A 16,806-nucleotide genomic window follows, 5' to 3' on the forward strand; every position below is an offset into this window, starting at 1 on the left:
TATCGATAGAAGATGTAGAGCAAGACAAACAGATTATTCATTTCTCAATATAAGTCACAATAATACTCTTTCTTTTGTATAGGAAAAAAAATAATGATATAGAATAATCTTACATAAGATACATATATGTTTCTTATGTTGGATATATTTATAAAAATTGTAGAGAATAAATTCTTTTTTAGTCATTTTTTTCTTGCAAGAGGGATGGCTGCCTTTGATATATAAATACGCGGTTTTTCTTATTTATCTTAACACTTGGAAATGAGATTTTCTGATCTGTTCACAGGATGCGGTTAACTCTCACCAGGCGGCAAGTATAACAAAGGACCCTAAGAACGTAGAAGGGATACACCCTACCGAATTCCAAACGTGACGCGTGCAAGTACGATGAAAACAAGCCGTCTGCGTTAAATAGTTGTGCGGCATTCACAAATATTTAAATTGTTCGATCTCAGTTTAATTTTCAATATCATCAGATAAATATATCTTTTATATGAAAACCTTTTATATACATATAAATATATCTTTTACATATAAAAATTAAAAATTATTTTAAAATCGAAAATTGTATATACTAAATTACGAGGAAAATTATCATAAATAAATGTGGAAAATATTTTCGTGAAACATTGAAGTAAAAGTTTACTATAAATTTCTAAATCCCTTTTTAAAAATATTTAGAAAAGAAATAAAAGATTAAGACAGGGTATAGAGACGAGATTTTTCGGCGGATATTTCATTGAAATTTTGACCCTAAAATTCTTTCTTAAAATATTTCTCAATTTCTTCAATGTTATTTTTCAATGACATTGCTGGAGGCATCCACTACAATGTCTCCGCATTAGTCAGAGTATACCTTAGATCAATTGGCTTAAAGAGCAAACGCATAGAAGAAAGCGAGAGGGATGAAAAGAAGGGATGTTATTTCTAGAAAATTTTGGGAGGGTTCCCGGACGGTCAGGCACACACGGACCTGACATAACAGAGACCGAAAGTCGTCAGTTGTTCACGGATTGTCGATGTGTAGACTCTAGCAAGAACTCATCGCGTGCGTTATAAGCTTATTTTTCTGATCGCGTTGTACGATCCGCCGCTGATATTGTTACGCAAGGCATCTTATTTGAAGTATATAACGCAACAAAAAACTTAAAAGATATCGGTTACCGACATTATACGTAGTAAATATAGATTTTCAATCAGAATCATATTTGCCATAATTAACGTATAATGTAATGAGACATCATATTGCAAGGTAAACAACAATTTTGTTTTATCCAGTCAAAAACATCCCTAACAGCACACATATCCCGAAGACGTTCAGAGAACATCCTGAGGATGTTGAATGTTCTCTGGATATTCTCTGGATATCCTCTGAATGTCTTTCGGATATAGTGTGCTGTTAGAGATATTCTCACAGTAGTTGCATATTAATAACATTGTGCATGCGTATTATTTTTGGCATATGTATATCACGTGTTTCTTTCTTTATTTAAAGAAGAGAGTACCTAGTCATCTCGTGTATGGTCTATGAAAAATTCCAGTTGGCGCGAAGACGTACGACTGGAAACAAAAGAGTGACAATTGCATCGACCACGTGACGAGACAAAGTGCAAGACGCCGGCAAACTAATCATTTTGTTCCGGCGACATGACAGGCGAGAGGATGCGAGCAGGAGGGGAGCAGCCGACGACGATAACTGTTCACGCGGATGTTTACACGCAAGAAGCTCCGAGCACGTCTGAGCACGAGTTCAGGTGAATAAGATATATATGTATAGATATGTAAGCGCGCGATGTTACATTACATCGAGATTACGAAGTTCTCTGAGAACATATATATACATACATACATATAGTGGTCGAATCATCATTACGCCCACATTGCTGTTTGTCAAGGAAAAGAGGTAAATGAACTGTTCGACTTGACAAGACTACCAATAAGCGTTATAAGCCTGGCATGTAATCGCGAAAAAAAAAGAATTTTTAATATATCTTTTTTTTTTAACTCACGGCACAATCTTGTCATGAAGCGGTTGCAATATATAAAGATAATAATTTGAAATATATATCACGTCGATTAAATTTGATTTCTTTCTTATTTCTTTTTTAAAAACACTTGCGTAGCGAAATATAAAAATAATTCGCATCAAAATATAATTTTTTGTCGACCCAGCTGTTATAAAGAAATAGATACGGAGCTCGTAGCTTTTTTAGCGAGCGTCTGCGAAATGTCACGTCAGTTCCAAGGTCTGCTCTGGCTAACGCGGAGACAATGTACGTGCAAAAATTTTCTGTCACGGTCTGTTTGACGTTTGTGGTCAACGATTCGGGGCCATGATGCGACGCGCTGCATAATATACAGGTATACACATTTTAATATTTCATATATATGCACCTATGTATATTCCCTTCCTTGTCTTTCGAGAGAACGCGATATCTCGTCCTCGGTGGTCAGCTTCAAATACCCGGGAGTGGTGTTATGTGTTTCCGAGACGAGCGCTTTGCGTAATATGACACGTGCTAACTCGACAACGCGAACGTGCGCGAATTTTCCGAGAAACTGAGGCTTACCTGGCGAACGAATCTCACACATGCTAAAATGGGATTTATTAAGAAACGATGAATTAACGAACCCGACTTCTCTCACGCGCATCTCCGATCCGGTGGTGAATAAGCGACGAATTTTGCGCGGAAATTTCTGCACGCGCGAATACGCGAGCGCGTCTAACAAATAGCTATTATAATTTGTACGAAATATATATACTCTCGTCGGGAGACGCGTTGGCATAGGAGTTCCAATTTTTTTATCCTCGCACGCTTCTCTCGCTTGCTTGAGAACCGGTTTCATATCGACCACGTTTACATGCGCGTCTCAAAAAGGAGGCGCGACGTGAACCGAGAAAGGAGCGCATAAGGTAAGATACGTTTCGGCGAAGCACAAATATACCTTATTTGATATTCGACAGAAATGAGAGAGAGAGAGAGAGAGAGATTTCAATGTAAAAATGTAACTAAAAAATCAAAGGAATGGATCGGAATTCTGACTGCTATATCGTAAAATTGCAACAATGTCATAAATTATATATAAATAAAATAAAAAGGCTGTCAAGATTAAAATTAAAAAAACTTAATTAAATAATGTATCATATACATTTATTAAATATTTAATATTCGTCATTCATTTTCGTTTTTAATTTTCATTTGCTTAATTTCCAAATAATTTTCTAATATCATTCAATTAATCGTATAAGCTTAAACTGCGGGAAAAAAATTACATTATGCACGAAATTAAATGTTTGGCGAGATAAAAATGTTCTTTAAATATCAATAAAGCAAGAATTTGAGGAAACAAATCTTTGCATGTTGTGAACTGCAATATACAAATAGTTGTGTGTATTTTAATCATTAAGCAAGTTTGTATATTCTTGGACTAATATGGCAGGTCGTGCAATTATCTTAAGAAAGAGAGATACCGAAATAGGAAGCGAGAAACATCATATTTGGAGAGAAAGTCGAGAGAAAAGAAAAGAATTTTAAGTAAATTTGTCTACTCTTAGCATGTATTATATTATATTTTCTCAGCGTACGATTCCCTATATACTTTTATCTTTAGTTAACGCAATGATATTAGTGACCCGTGCATATCAATAGAGATATTTACGCGAAGAAAAAACAAATTATAGCGAGAACAAAGTATTACAAAATCAATTTTATCCGACGACTGTCTTACAATTGGACGGTGACAAGATTACATTAAAATATAATTTGGTAAACAATGAGAAAGCGGATGAGTGATAGAAAAGCCGCTATTAATATATACATATTTTTATAAATATAATCCTATTAAAAAGACATTAATTTTGAATAATGAAGCTTGTGGCAAGATTTATTCAAACACTGTCAATAATATATATGTATATATGTGTATATATTGACAGATATCAGAGTGTTATTATTGAGTGGCAGAAATTCTTATTGGCTGACGAAAGTGTTCGCTTAATTTATATGTTAAAATATGCTCTGTCGAAACCGCTAATCTACATCCGATATATCAGCATGTTGTATCGGAAAATATTTGCATTACTCTCAATCTTCCTCGGTTCGCGTTTCAGAGAGTATCTCGCGATTCGGATTGAATTCCCTCGCTCTCGATCAGTTTTTCCGAGCTGAGTGAAACCGAATCGAGGCTTAAGAAAATTTTTGTTCACACAATTAAGATCAAGGATATCTCTCGATTGGTAAGCGAATTGCAAACTCAAATAATTAAGTGTGTACGCTACTCATCATGATTTAAACGCCAGTCTTGTATATATTATCATGATACTACGTTATGTAATAATTACGTGTAATATAATTGTCCTTTCCGGAGTCGCATTGTTAATGAACAACGAATCGAGAAGAGATTCGCGTGTAGATAATTGTTTTTATTCAAAAATTTGATCATTTATTTAATAGTGAACGCTCACACTCGTTCTCGGTAGACTTTGACAGAGTGAATTGAAAACATTCAACACGTGTTAAATGCGTGTAATAAATATAATCGGCCCCCAATTCACTCGCTCGTATATCCTTCACCGTCCACGTCATACGGCATTACGATACGTATACATTCACATACCTACACATTGTAAGCGTGTACAGTTATATGTTATACTCGATCGCGACTGGATCTTTCTCTGTTTTCAGTCAGTGACGCGGTTGCTTGTTGTTCGTATCGTGCGTAATTTTCACGTCATTTTCAAGTTTACCGTGATAAAATCGCGAAGGATTATACATCATCGTGCGATGACAAAATCAATTACTCGACGCGTATTAATAAAGCTTAAAGAGACGAACGTTCGTTAGATGAGTTTATACTAATATACAGTGTGCGTGTGACGAATCTTTGATATATCAAAAAGAGATATGTTTAAAAGGCACGGTAAATCGAACGGCCATGGCAGACCGAAAAAAGAGTCCAACACCAAGAAACATCACATTCGCACTTGGGTTCATACGACGAAAAAGAAACAGAACGAAGCTAACCTCTTGTACGTGTCTTACCCATATATATACTCTCGATTCTATCTAGTCTCATTCATCAAAATCATTCTTCCCTTCTCGCTGATCTCGCGCTTTTCATTCGCAATTTTCATCGAATTCGAGAGATCGAACCCTCCACAAATTTGGTCCTCCGTGACGCGTGAGAATTTAATCTGACGTCATTCATCGCGCGTTTCCATTGTCGTGAATCACGGCAACGCGTTGAAGATTGTTATTATACGTTTTCTCCGCGCCAAAAAAAAATCGAAAAAAATCTCACGATCGGTTTCAATTCACGCGGCAGTTTCTCTCGAAGTCTCGGGTCTTTGAGGACCTTGTCCTAACGTCTCTTTCATGTATGCGCGTACGCACGTTTAACGTAAACACGCATCCATGGCCGCGTGACCATCGTTCGAGATGCCTCGACATCCCAGTACGTTGTACAGTTTCGATCGTATCCGTCATCGATCGCGTTGATCGCGACCATACCAACGGCAAATCTCTGGTGCAATAGCGCTCACGTTGACAGTGTCATCGAGTGTAACGATGCGTTTTAAAAATCCGTTGTCGCAGCACGGGAGTTATGAGTAAGTCGAGAAGAAAAGGAAAAGAACGACCGGTGCCTTGTAGGTTAAGTCCTTTTGCCCTATTCTGTAATCCTATCACGTGTGTTCGCTTGGTCGAGCACGATTGCTTCGAGGAATTTTTCTTTTCGGTTCGGATTCGCCGAGGCTAACGATGAGTTTCGCGTCGACGAAAATAAAGGCAACGTGCAACCCGTATATTTTTTTATTACTTATATATTCGATATCTCTTATCTTATTCGATTTGTTTCGTGTTTATCATTCGTTTTACTACGTTGTAAAGGTTGTTTCTTCCTTTCTGTTCTCTTATACAATTGGTTATTTGATATTTTATTTAAGGGAATGTCCTTGATGTGGCGAAAGGAGTCCGCATTCTTAATTTTTTTTTAAATTTATGCTAATCTAAGTTTAAAATTCGTACTTTTTATTCTACGATCAGTTAATGTGAGTATTGAATGAATTGTCGCAAAAGTGCAGAGATTAAGAAAAGTATTATTTATATTGTACGTAAAAACGTTAATATAATTTTGCAAGTGTATATACAAGTTAAATAGCTTTCAGCGAGGATCAAATAGACTGATAGAATATTATAACAATCTTCTTTGAATTCTGTGCCTCGATCAATACCCATACACAGGTTACTATTTATAAATACTTCGCGAGAGAAGAATCGTAAATACGATCTGGATTTCAAGACTATGTTTGTGGAAATCGGTCGCCTACTTTCTCTCGAATGACAATTTTTTTCACCGAATATCTACTTCACGAAACAAAATCTAATCATCTATAAAACTAAACGAAAAAATAACTTGAAATATAAAGTTTATGTTAATTAAAGTAGTACCAATTTTTTTGCAAATTTATTAATTAAAATAATAGGATTTTTTAAATCTTCGAACTAAGTAATTTACAAATTCGTATTTCTTGTTATTTTCAAAAATTATATTTTAATTCTTGTTTTTTGTTTATATAAATCATCTAGTTATATTATTATTGCCTTTTCTGCGAGAAAGTTTTTTTTTTTAAATTATAGTTCGAATAACTTATTATTGATAAATTGAGAAATATTTTTATCCTTGATTTCGGAAATTAATAATTAAATTATACAAAACAGAATCTCTGTTAATTTGTTCATTTTCGTGCTCTCTAATGCATCGTATCGTATTAAGTCCCTATATACCTTAGTATACGGCACTGCTGTATAACACGTGTAAAACTCATCCAGGGTGGGATAGCATTCTCGGAGTTCAGATCAGACAGTTTCACGGCGACCGTTGACGGCGCGCGATTATAATACCGGTATACCTTTTCGCAAAGTCAGCGTTTTTGATTCAAATTCGTAGTTATACGTGCGGCGGGGTCTCGGTCATTTTGATATAAATAAAAGTGGTACACACATAGGACAGAATAATCATTAAAAATAAAGATTTAAAAACATTTTACGTGCATAAAAAATGGCACAATGATGATGTCTTGTGGCATCACACACATTAATTTTGAACTGTATGAAATCGTGTCATTATTAATTATTTTTTATTTACTAATCTAACTAGTTATCTTACAAGCAGATTAATTTTTAGTTGATAGGTGATAAGCTGTGAAATAAAAAAAAAGTACAAGTCTCTCCGGTGTAGATATATAGGCGAACTAATTATCCTGGCAAAACTTGGAGTTACTATAAAAAATAATAGAATATTACTGTCTTGCATAACATTGTGTTGCGGAAGTGTGAGTACCGTGACAGCTATTTACATTTGTCGTCCGTGTGCTGCACGCATAGTTTAATGTATCGATTCGGTGCACATAATGCATAATACTAGGAAAGCCTTCTAGTTATATCACGAAATTTATTTAAGAAATTTGAATTTTATTGATTAGAAATTCTATTAATTTTTAGTGTCGTTACTTAATCACCAGCTGCTTAATTTAATTTACATCTTTTATGTCAGCAAAGCTATAATGTATGCACGTTGCACATTACTGATTATCACCGTTGAATTTTGTCCACAGGTCTCTTCAGAGCATATTTATATATTAACTATTTATATATTAAAGAGTATGTATATTAACATCTGTTATAAAAAACAGTAAAACCGCATCAGAAGTTTCTTATAAAATCACGTTATCATTTTCAATGTTATCACGTTTTACTGATTATCGTACGAGATTTTGTTACTTCAAATGGTCATTGAAAAAAATATTGACATAATTGAAACTACTTTGTCATTTTATAAGCGTTATTGAAGTATTAAAAATAATCGTGGTTTTTTATTTAAATATTAAAAAAATATATTGTGGCAATATATCACAAATCTCGTTATTAATAATTTTACTTACGTAATTTAATTTTAAAAGTTAATGTAATTTAATTGTTTTAGATAAAAATAATATAATCTAAATATATATTTTATTTAATTTTCTGATGTAATATCACAGCGCAGAAAATAATTTTATAAAAAAAACGCGTTCTGATTATTCTGATAAGCACAAAGTAGAACAATCAGCGCGTAATCGTAATTCTATCGTCGTTTCTATGCGTGGAAAAACGAACGTTACGCATTGACTTTGCAAAATAGCTTTTGTAGAGAATGAAATATTTCTCAGCTGCTTTGTAGAATACAGCTGCAGTTTTCTCCAGATTTGACCTGGAGCGAATACAATTGACACAAAGGGACCCCCTAACATTCTTGCCTAGCTAAAGGTCTTATGTATGGTTGTGTCACATAGTTTTTCTCATATATTGAAGAAAACTTTTCTCCTCTTTCTAAAATTAAAAAGAAAACGATTGAAAGATCAGTGTTCCTCGTTTGAATTTTTTGTGATAATCCGAAATTGTTAATTTCTAAATTATGCCAATCGAGTTTATTTTTTATCATAATATATTTTTCAATAAACTCATTCAATTTTTTCGTTTAACTTATTTTTAGAAATTACAAATAATTTTATATTTTATTATTTATTTTAATAAAAATTTTAATTCGGACGAATTGAAAACTTAACACATATGTATATCTTACAACATCTTTTAAATAAAATCAACGACAAGAAAAATCTCAATTGCATAATAATTGGCATCTATTATTTTTAACAAAACTGTTAATGTTTATTATGTAAGAACCAAATATTCTTAAATTGACTTTAGATATTCTAATAATATTTTCTATTTTTAACGAAGAAAGAGGAGAAAGGATGGACGGAGAAATGCTCTTCCTCGAAAGAAATCAATTGCGCGTCGTTATATTAATCAAATTTCAATGGGGAATACGATATGCAACGTAGGTCCAGTTAACGTTCATTAGTCTTTATTAGTCGACAAAATGACGGTGGTATTCTACTAATGTTCTCCACATGCTCGAGACTCGATCAATTGAGATGTAATCGGCGCGAGTGATGCATCAGATGCGACGCAAGTCACGTATATGCGATCGTAAACGTAATAAGCCTTTTATCATATGGAAGGTTTTCCGTACGATGTTTACACAAACGCGTGCATATCAAAAGGAACGCACAATTTAGCTCTAAATCGTAAGCACACATTTGATAATTTCTCACAGAGTAAAATGAATTCTTTTCGCAGTTGCTCAACGTATTTAAAAGACGAAAGGTGATTAGATTAGATGGACTAGATGAAAATTATATGACACGAAACGTAAGAGTGCGATAGGAGTATAGTGTTTCGTGTGACGAGAATATAAGTGCAAACGATAAAGTTACAAACATTTCTCACGCAACAAAGATTGGACTTGCGAAACATGTTGAAACAGGTGTCATTTTATTCTACCCTAACCCCGGAGGAGAGGGCTCGAACGCACCCTTTTAAGAAGACTAGATGGTAGGTTCGCGAAGGATTTTGCGAAAGACGTACACCTCAAGATACTCATTCTCTCATCGTCTAATTTTATTCCGTCCAGCGAATCTACATATTCAAATTACGACAGAAATGTATTTCGTAAAAATCTAACATTCCTATTAAATGTTCCTAATAATCCGTCTAATCGGAAATTGAATATAAAGCTTCCGCTGATTTAACTCGCTTTTCTCAAGAACTTCAGAAAAAATGAATTATATTAATCTGAATTTAATTTCTTTTTTTTCTCCACTCCCAATTTGAAGATTATCACCCATATTTTCTTGCAGTTCTTAGTCAAAGTGAATTAAATCGTGTTTCGCTTGTTTCAGCGTGATAATGTCCTCCGGAGAACCATCACCTCCGGCGCAACCATCGATATCCACGACGAGTTTCGATGAGCTGGACGACGCGAGACTGGTCAATACCACTCCTGTAACGTCGCAACCAGCGAAACCCAGCGGAGACATCACAGACACCGAGGCGATAGAGGAAGCAGTGCCGATCGTACAGAAGACTTTACCCGTGCCGCAGTCGAAACCAGAGATCGAGAGGAACGGTCTCGACGTCGATACGAAGAAGTCCCCCGACGAGCAGGACGTTTCCTGCCTGATCAATTGCATTTACTACACACAACAATGCTGCGATTGCACGATAGTCTGAGACCGTTAGAGGTCCTTAGTTAAATAATGGAGCCAGGAGCGTCTCGCGATTTCTCCTCGATTTTACTTTTCACGAGATCTCGAGGGGCGCTCCTCTCTTTCCGGCGAAAAAATTTAAAATCTGATTATGCAATAATAAGTATCGCGCGCTGTGAGGATATAACTTTGTGATATACGAGAGAAGTAGGAGGAAATCCTCGCGGTGTGTGACATGTAGAAAATTTTATAAATAAATATATGAAATATTGCGCGTAACGCTCGCAGTTACAACCCAAGATTTGGATGCTGTCGTATAATATTTCGAGCACCCGTTAATCGATCAAAAGCGATCTAAGAAACACGAGTAAATAATTAACTTATTTTTTGAGAGCACGCTTTAGCGTGAGGTTTATCGTATATAATTGCAAATATGCACTGCCACTGTATCACGTGATCGTGGTAAACCGTAATGGTAAGTCGTAAAGAATGCGTCGAGAGATATTACAAAAGTCAGTTATTAGTTCATAAGCACATTTTTCCGCATATGTTATAGAACAAATTATTTGCTATACCCCTTATCATGTCTTCCTTAAAACCTGAGGTCAATATTAATGACACGAATTTAACAGTATTAATCGCGACAATCGTCTGAAACACGACAGGCTTGTGTCTGTCTATAATTTTGCAAATTTGCAAGCTAAGAGAATCGATCTGTAGCATGTAAAGAACGCATATATATATATATATATATATATATATATATATATATATATATATACATAAATGACGTATATAAGTTATCTTTCGTTTTTTTTCCGGCAACGGAATTGACATTACAATAATATCTTAATTGAAAATTGCACAGAGAAAATCTAAATGATTGAAAGTGGCAGATAGATTGCCGAACATTTTCGGACAGGCAATTGGTGCGATTAATTGATTTTTAACGATACAATTGATAAATTGTAATTGATCGCGCTAATTGATTTGAACTGTTCAGATTTATCTCAGTCATTAAAATAATATCAAACAGCATTCCTGTACGTTCATATAAGGATGCATTTATTACAAACAAAGAATAATTCCAGATTTTTTCTTTAATGCGCCAGTAATTATAGAAGTAGTAGTATTTCTATAGCGCAGTTGATGATTAAATCGAATTTTATTTTATACAATCTTAGTACATTCATTTAATTTATTTGCCTCTACCACCTGATAGTATATCCTAGTATTTCACGATTTTAATGTCTCTATTTGTAGATAATATTAAAAATATAGACACAATGATTTAAATATTTGCTTTTTATATTTTCTAACAACATAAATTTCTATCAAGATTGTGATTTAATCATCGCCGCGCTGTATTAATGGTTCGATAGTTGCAAACATATATTTCCTAATATTTTATATAAATATTTATATAAATATATATGTAAAAATATAATTATATAAATATTTATAATCGAAGATTGCAAGTATACAATGTAATTTATTCATAGATGAGGACTAGATTATTTTTGTAATATTATAACATACGAATTTAATGCGAAGACTGCATTAAATATTTTTTTTGTATGTATCATGAATACATTTTTAAAAATGATGTGCACAACTAAAGTTCGAAGTTTTGTGAAAAGAATATATGGGTAAGTACAATATGTGCTAAAAAAAGGTTTGTCTATTTTTATTATCCACACAATAAGTAGAAATCAATAATCTATATATTTTCAAAATTTTCAATTGAAAATCTAAACTATTAATAGCATCTATTATTGATTTGCCCATATTTTAGTATAGTATAGAAGCAATTAAAAATATGCAATTAAGCATATTGATTAATTCATTTGAAATCATATTTTAGTAATAACGAATCGAAGATATTCATAATATATTACATCTTTAATTTTTTATAGAACTGAAAAATGCTTTGCAATTTAATTTCTAATATTTGTTCATAATTAATTAATTAATTAATTAATTATTGAACAAAATGTTCTAAAAATAATCATTTACTGTATAACTTCAAATCATCTGTAATTTTTTGCCATAATACTTGACGGTTAAGTAAATTTGTAGTTATTTATATATAATCTTATTTTCTCTCTAACAATAAGAGAGTATTATTACGTGGCGAGAGCTCGAAAAATTTAAGGAACTTTTATTGTAGGAATAATGATTAATTAGCAGAAACGATTGATAACTGGCCATTTAAAAAATTAGTAAATATATTAATTAAATGATTTTAGAATAAAAAATTCAAATTTTATACGATTGTGCGCGTTACGATTCGTATATAGGTAATGGATGACCTTCTGAATTGAATACCCACTTATCCAAATCAATTAATTGTCTAGTGTCATCGAATAACAAGTACAAGTATTTTAAAGTTTCGGCGAACCAAAAACTTTCCGTCATATCTTGTTGACGGGTTTGTTGAATATTCCGGACGTTTCCAATACTTGTGTAGCCATTTTCGACTTTGGTATAATTCTCAAAAGCCTATGGAGATGTGTTTCACGTTAGATACATGTAAAAGTATTCCGAGGAGAGTTATGTCACTCAACTCACCTGAAATATCTGCCAACCCCAATCTTGATAAGTTTTATTTCCCGTCAAGTACCACATATAAAATAGACTCTCAATAAACTCGGGTCTCAGTAAATTATGAGCATCGTTCGTTTTTACGTACATATCCATTTGATTATCACCCTCCACTTTCTACAGAAACAAGTATTGCTTATGAATCTTTTTTTTATAGTACACGATAAAAATAATCGATTCTATTTTATATTTTTATATCGGTTCTGCTTTTTATTCGAGTCAATATGAATTTTTTTCTCAAACTTACTTGTATATTAAAATAAGTGATCTCGGGCGCGAGGAACGTTGGTTGAATTGCGTATGTTTGATAACAAGTCTTAACTATTTCTTCCGCAAGAGTATTATGTGCTGGCAACAGTCCATGATGCGCGCCTAATGCTAAAGTACCTCCCAAATAGCATGTAAGATGATCCTACAATACAAATTTGCACGATATAGCGTTATAAAAACGCAATATAAATTTTTCTGACTACTTTTCATCTAACAATAAGTTATTTACCATTTTTGGTTTTATTTCTTTGTTGACGCCGACCAATTCGGCGATGAATAAATATTTATTGACTGCTGTATGTTTAACGAGATGTTTTTGCGTTCCAGCAATGCCTAACAAGTAATCGTCCCGTAAACTAAAAAAAAGAAATATTAACAATGGAATATTAATTGATAGAATATTCCGGATGATAATAACTTCTTGTGTAAAATATATACTAACTAGTCTATAGTTTTTCCAGTTTGTAACCATTGTTTTAATAAGTATTCGTAATAGCTATCGCCACGAGCTCCTAATGTAATTGTTGCGTACTCTCGAAACTGGCCGGTATTAGCATTAATAAAGATTGGAACTAAGCCATCGTATTTTTCTAATTTATGTACATGTTCGGAAACTTTTGTGACTGCAGCCTGAAAAAATAATAAATTAGATATCTGCTGTATAAACTGCTTAAAAGATCACTACGATCCTAAAATATTACCTCAAACTTAGGTTGCCCTGTACTACGACTAAGATCACGAAATTCCAATTGAATCGAAGTAACTTCGCTCGTGCTACTATCAGGCCCCCATTTGGGGCTATGCGCACTTCTCGTACCAAGATTCACATCGGAATATGGAACACCTGATCTAGTAGAAAATGCTGGCATCATGCGATCACCTAAATCCATCTTGAAAACCGTCATTGAGAGATTAATACTTAATTAAGCTAGGGGATTTTATCAAAATAAATTAATTAAAATTACTTTAGATGCATTACTTACAGCCTTATTTAAGAAGAGTATATCACCAGAAAGATGATACGCTGCTAATAAACCACCTAATACTCTAATTGTAACTTCAAATAAATTAACATCCCTATTCAACGTAAATACTAAACTATTTTCTACCCATTTCCTTGCCTTGGAAAATTCTAAAACACAATGGAAGAAAATTGTTTCTTTTTTCACTATCAATGGATATCTTAAAATTTAATTCATCGCTATTCATACGCACCATCATTTAATCCCATAATATATATAGTATCCAACGAGTCTACTATCGTAAGACCTAAACCAAACCATTCATGATATCTCCTTGATATTGGCTTGATATTATCATGACCCCAAGCATATTTCTTATAACCATCCCAGGAGTGCTTAAAAGCAGCTACAACAGCTTGTTGCCTACTATTTTGTGGACCTAAAAAGCCCGAGTTTTATAACTTATGTCTAAGTTATTGTAATCTAATCTAATTATATGTATACATAATTATTCTTCATGAATTATAATCATATATTTATATATACACAATTCTCCGTGAACTATCTACCATTAAATTTGAGTATGTTTGGCTTCGGCTGTGGTGGTTCACCAATTTGATCATCATCAACTTGATTAATTTCTGGTTGAAATTCTGGCTCCTCAATCACTTCACCAGGTCCAGCACCTTGTTCATCATTATCTACAACAACTTCATCGACTGCCTGTGCGAATAAAAAAGGATTCGATATTGTTTTTCGACATGGATTCTAAACTTTTCTCTTATAACTATGTACCTTTTGATATCTGGCAGTTTCTTGTACAACTTCTACATTATTATAGTCTACCTCGTCAGAGGTAGCAACTTTGGTTTCGTTAGGTAAGAGATAAAATATTACAAGTAAAACTGTGATAACTGCAAAGTATAGAATATTTCTCTGAAACCTGGATAACTGATTCCATTGCTAAAAAAGAAAGAGCAGTCAAGTGAGGAGTATAGAAAATATATAGTATAGAGATGTGGCATAGATTAACAGTGACAAACACAAAATCTAACGATAAGTATATACCTATATTTTTTGTTTAGATATATACGTACCCTCCATAAACTGCGCGAAGTGCCCCGTGCAAAGGACGAGCTATCGCTATGAATATTTAAACTAATATACTCCGATTTACCCGAGTCTCTCGGCGAGAACATATTCTCATACAGGTTAACTTGTTCCGGCACGTGCGGAAACTCGTCGTGTTGCCAGAATATTCAATGCACAACACTGCGACGAATCAATCAAACATGCGTAATTCCTCATTTATACAAATTTTTTATGAATATAATGTATAACCACGTTTTTACATTTTCGTTAAATTTATTTTATTGCTTTGTAACGTATACCCTGCGCATGAAGCAGATGGCGTTCATGTTCTCCATATGTGTGCTTGTCATACGTGTGTAAGTGTGTGTGTAAATTTACATAAACTCGTGTGTACCCGAAAAACTTTTATTTTTTGCAGAGAAAGAACGAATGCGATATTATTATGACATTTTAATGTTTAATTGGTTTTAAAAAAAGGACTCAAAATGCAATCCTCAATGTGCCTGTCAAATATATCCGGCATCCCGGATAAACATTGGCAACCACCCTTCGTTGCCTTCGAGACTACGTAAGTAAATCGTCTGATTTCTAACTTAAGATTACCTAATTAATCGATTTGAATGCTTAGGATGGGTGAAATAACCTTCGAGTTATATTGGAAACACGCCCCCATCACGTGCAGAAACTTCGCCGAGCTCACGCGACGTGGATATTACAACGGTACCAAGTTTCACAGGATCATCCGTGACTTTATGATTCAAGGTAGTACATTTAAAATATATAATGAGACATTTATGCAATATTTTAATTTATATATCTCATATTTTTTTAGGTGGAGATCCTACTGGGACAGGAAAAGGTGGGATGTCCATATATGGCGAATGTTTTGACGATGAGATACATGATGATTTGAAGCATACAGGTGATTTAAGTTATTTGGTATCGATAAATGATTAATAATAGTTTCAATTAATGATGTAAAAAAAGTATTTGGAATTTTAAAAAATATAAATTAATTAAATATATGTTATTTACAAATTTGTATATATTTAAAATTTATATTAAAACTATTATTATTAAAATTCATATATATTATTAAATATCGATGTATACAATATTGAAATATTTCCAGGTTCTGGAATATTATCGATGGCAAATTCTGGACCGGATACAAATGGATCACAATTTTTCATAACGCTTGCCCCTACACAGTGGCTCGATGGAAAACATACTATATTTGGTAAGTTGCAGCAATTTAGCTGCATCTTTTAATAATTATAATTCAACTATTTATCACACATCTATAATGCATATTCTAAAATATTTTTATATTTACTCAACAGGTAGAATTCATTCTGGCATGACTATAGTTAAAAGAATTGGACTAGTTGAGACAGATAAGAATGATCGACCTGTAGATGATGTTAAAATAGTAAAAGGTTCTGTGAAAAATGCTTGAATTTTTATAAGAAAATCTATAAGTACACATTTTTTTTCTAAATGTAAACATGTGTTCTTTTTATGGAATGAATATTTCTTTCCATTTTATATTCTGTACCTGTCATTTTATTACGTATATAAAATACAAAAAAATATGGGAAGAAATTTGTAATTATTTATATGTAACTTGCAATCTTCGATTAATACTATAATTGCAGCTGCAGAAAGTATGAAGGTTTTATATAAATCATTTATATTTCACCTAACCTAAGAAAAATAGCGCGTTTGTCGTCGGTAACAACGAATAAAGAACAAGTTTGCTGCAATGGTAAAAGCACTGTTTTACCG

The 16,806-nt window shown here is 33.2% G+C and overlaps 4 protein-coding genes across 9 annotated transcripts in view; 2 read left to right on the forward strand and 2 right to left on the reverse strand.

The window, feature by feature from the left end:
* MED27 (mediator complex subunit 27) overlaps positions 1 to 16,806 on the reverse strand; it is a 140,329-nt gene that overhangs the window by 122,847 nt on the left and 676 nt on the right. The window lies entirely within an intron of this gene.
* LOC114938374 (uncharacterized) lies at positions 986 to 12,810 on the forward strand. 6 transcript variants are annotated; one of them, XM_029312325.2, is made up of 4 exons: positions 6,798 to 7,108; positions 7,186 to 7,333; positions 9,183 to 9,437; positions 9,785 to 12,810. In XM_029312325.2, exons 3-4 carry the CDS (start codon positions 9,358 to 9,360, stop codon positions 10,113 to 10,115), a joined length of 411 nt encoding a protein of 136 aa, XP_029168158.1. In that variant the 5' UTR covers positions 6,798 to 7,108; positions 7,186 to 7,333; positions 9,183 to 9,357; the 3' UTR covers positions 10,116 to 12,810. The 6 variants fall into 6 exon arrangements, with proteins under 6 accessions (XP_029168155.2, XP_029168156.2, XP_029168153.1 ...); XM_029312322.2 differs by lacking the exons at positions 6,798 to 7,108; positions 7,186 to 7,333; positions 9,183 to 9,437 and adding exons at positions 986 to 1,252; positions 1,496 to 1,754; XM_029312323.2 differs by lacking the exons at positions 6,798 to 7,108; positions 7,186 to 7,333; positions 9,183 to 9,437 and adding exons at positions 986 to 1,252; positions 1,542 to 1,754.
* On the reverse strand, positions 9,480 to 15,362 carry alpha-Man-Ib (alpha-Mannosidase class I b). The gene is made up of 11 exons (XM_029312305.2): positions 15,024 to 15,362; positions 14,722 to 14,889; positions 14,496 to 14,649; positions 14,180 to 14,365; positions 13,948 to 14,096; positions 13,666 to 13,854; positions 13,407 to 13,594; positions 13,194 to 13,320; positions 12,942 to 13,106; positions 12,662 to 12,811; positions 9,480 to 12,592 (listed from the first exon to the last, which is right to left on the reverse strand). Exons 1-11 carry the CDS (start codon positions 15,123 to 15,125, stop codon positions 12,374 to 12,376), a joined length of 1,797 nt encoding a protein of 598 aa, XP_029168138.1. The 5' UTR covers positions 15,126 to 15,362; the 3' UTR covers positions 9,480 to 12,373.
* Positions 15,338 to 16,525, forward strand: Cypl (peptidyl-prolyl cis-trans isomerase-like 1 Cypl). Its single transcript, XM_029312319.2, has 5 exons — positions 15,338 to 15,586; positions 15,647 to 15,780; positions 15,851 to 15,940; positions 16,151 to 16,258; positions 16,362 to 16,525. The coding sequence occupies exons 1-5, from the start codon at positions 15,504 to 15,506 to the stop codon at positions 16,475 to 16,477; spliced, it is 531 nt and encodes a 176-aa protein (XP_029168152.1). The 5' UTR covers positions 15,338 to 15,503; the 3' UTR covers positions 16,478 to 16,525.

Source organism: Nylanderia fulva, unplaced genomic scaffold (assembly GCF_048542155.1).
Source record: "Nylanderia fulva isolate GAGA-0341 unplaced genomic scaffold, ASM4854215v1 Scaffold17, whole genome shotgun sequence".
NCBI classification, from domain to species: domain Eukaryota; kingdom Metazoa; phylum Arthropoda; class Insecta; order Hymenoptera; family Formicidae; genus Nylanderia; species Nylanderia fulva.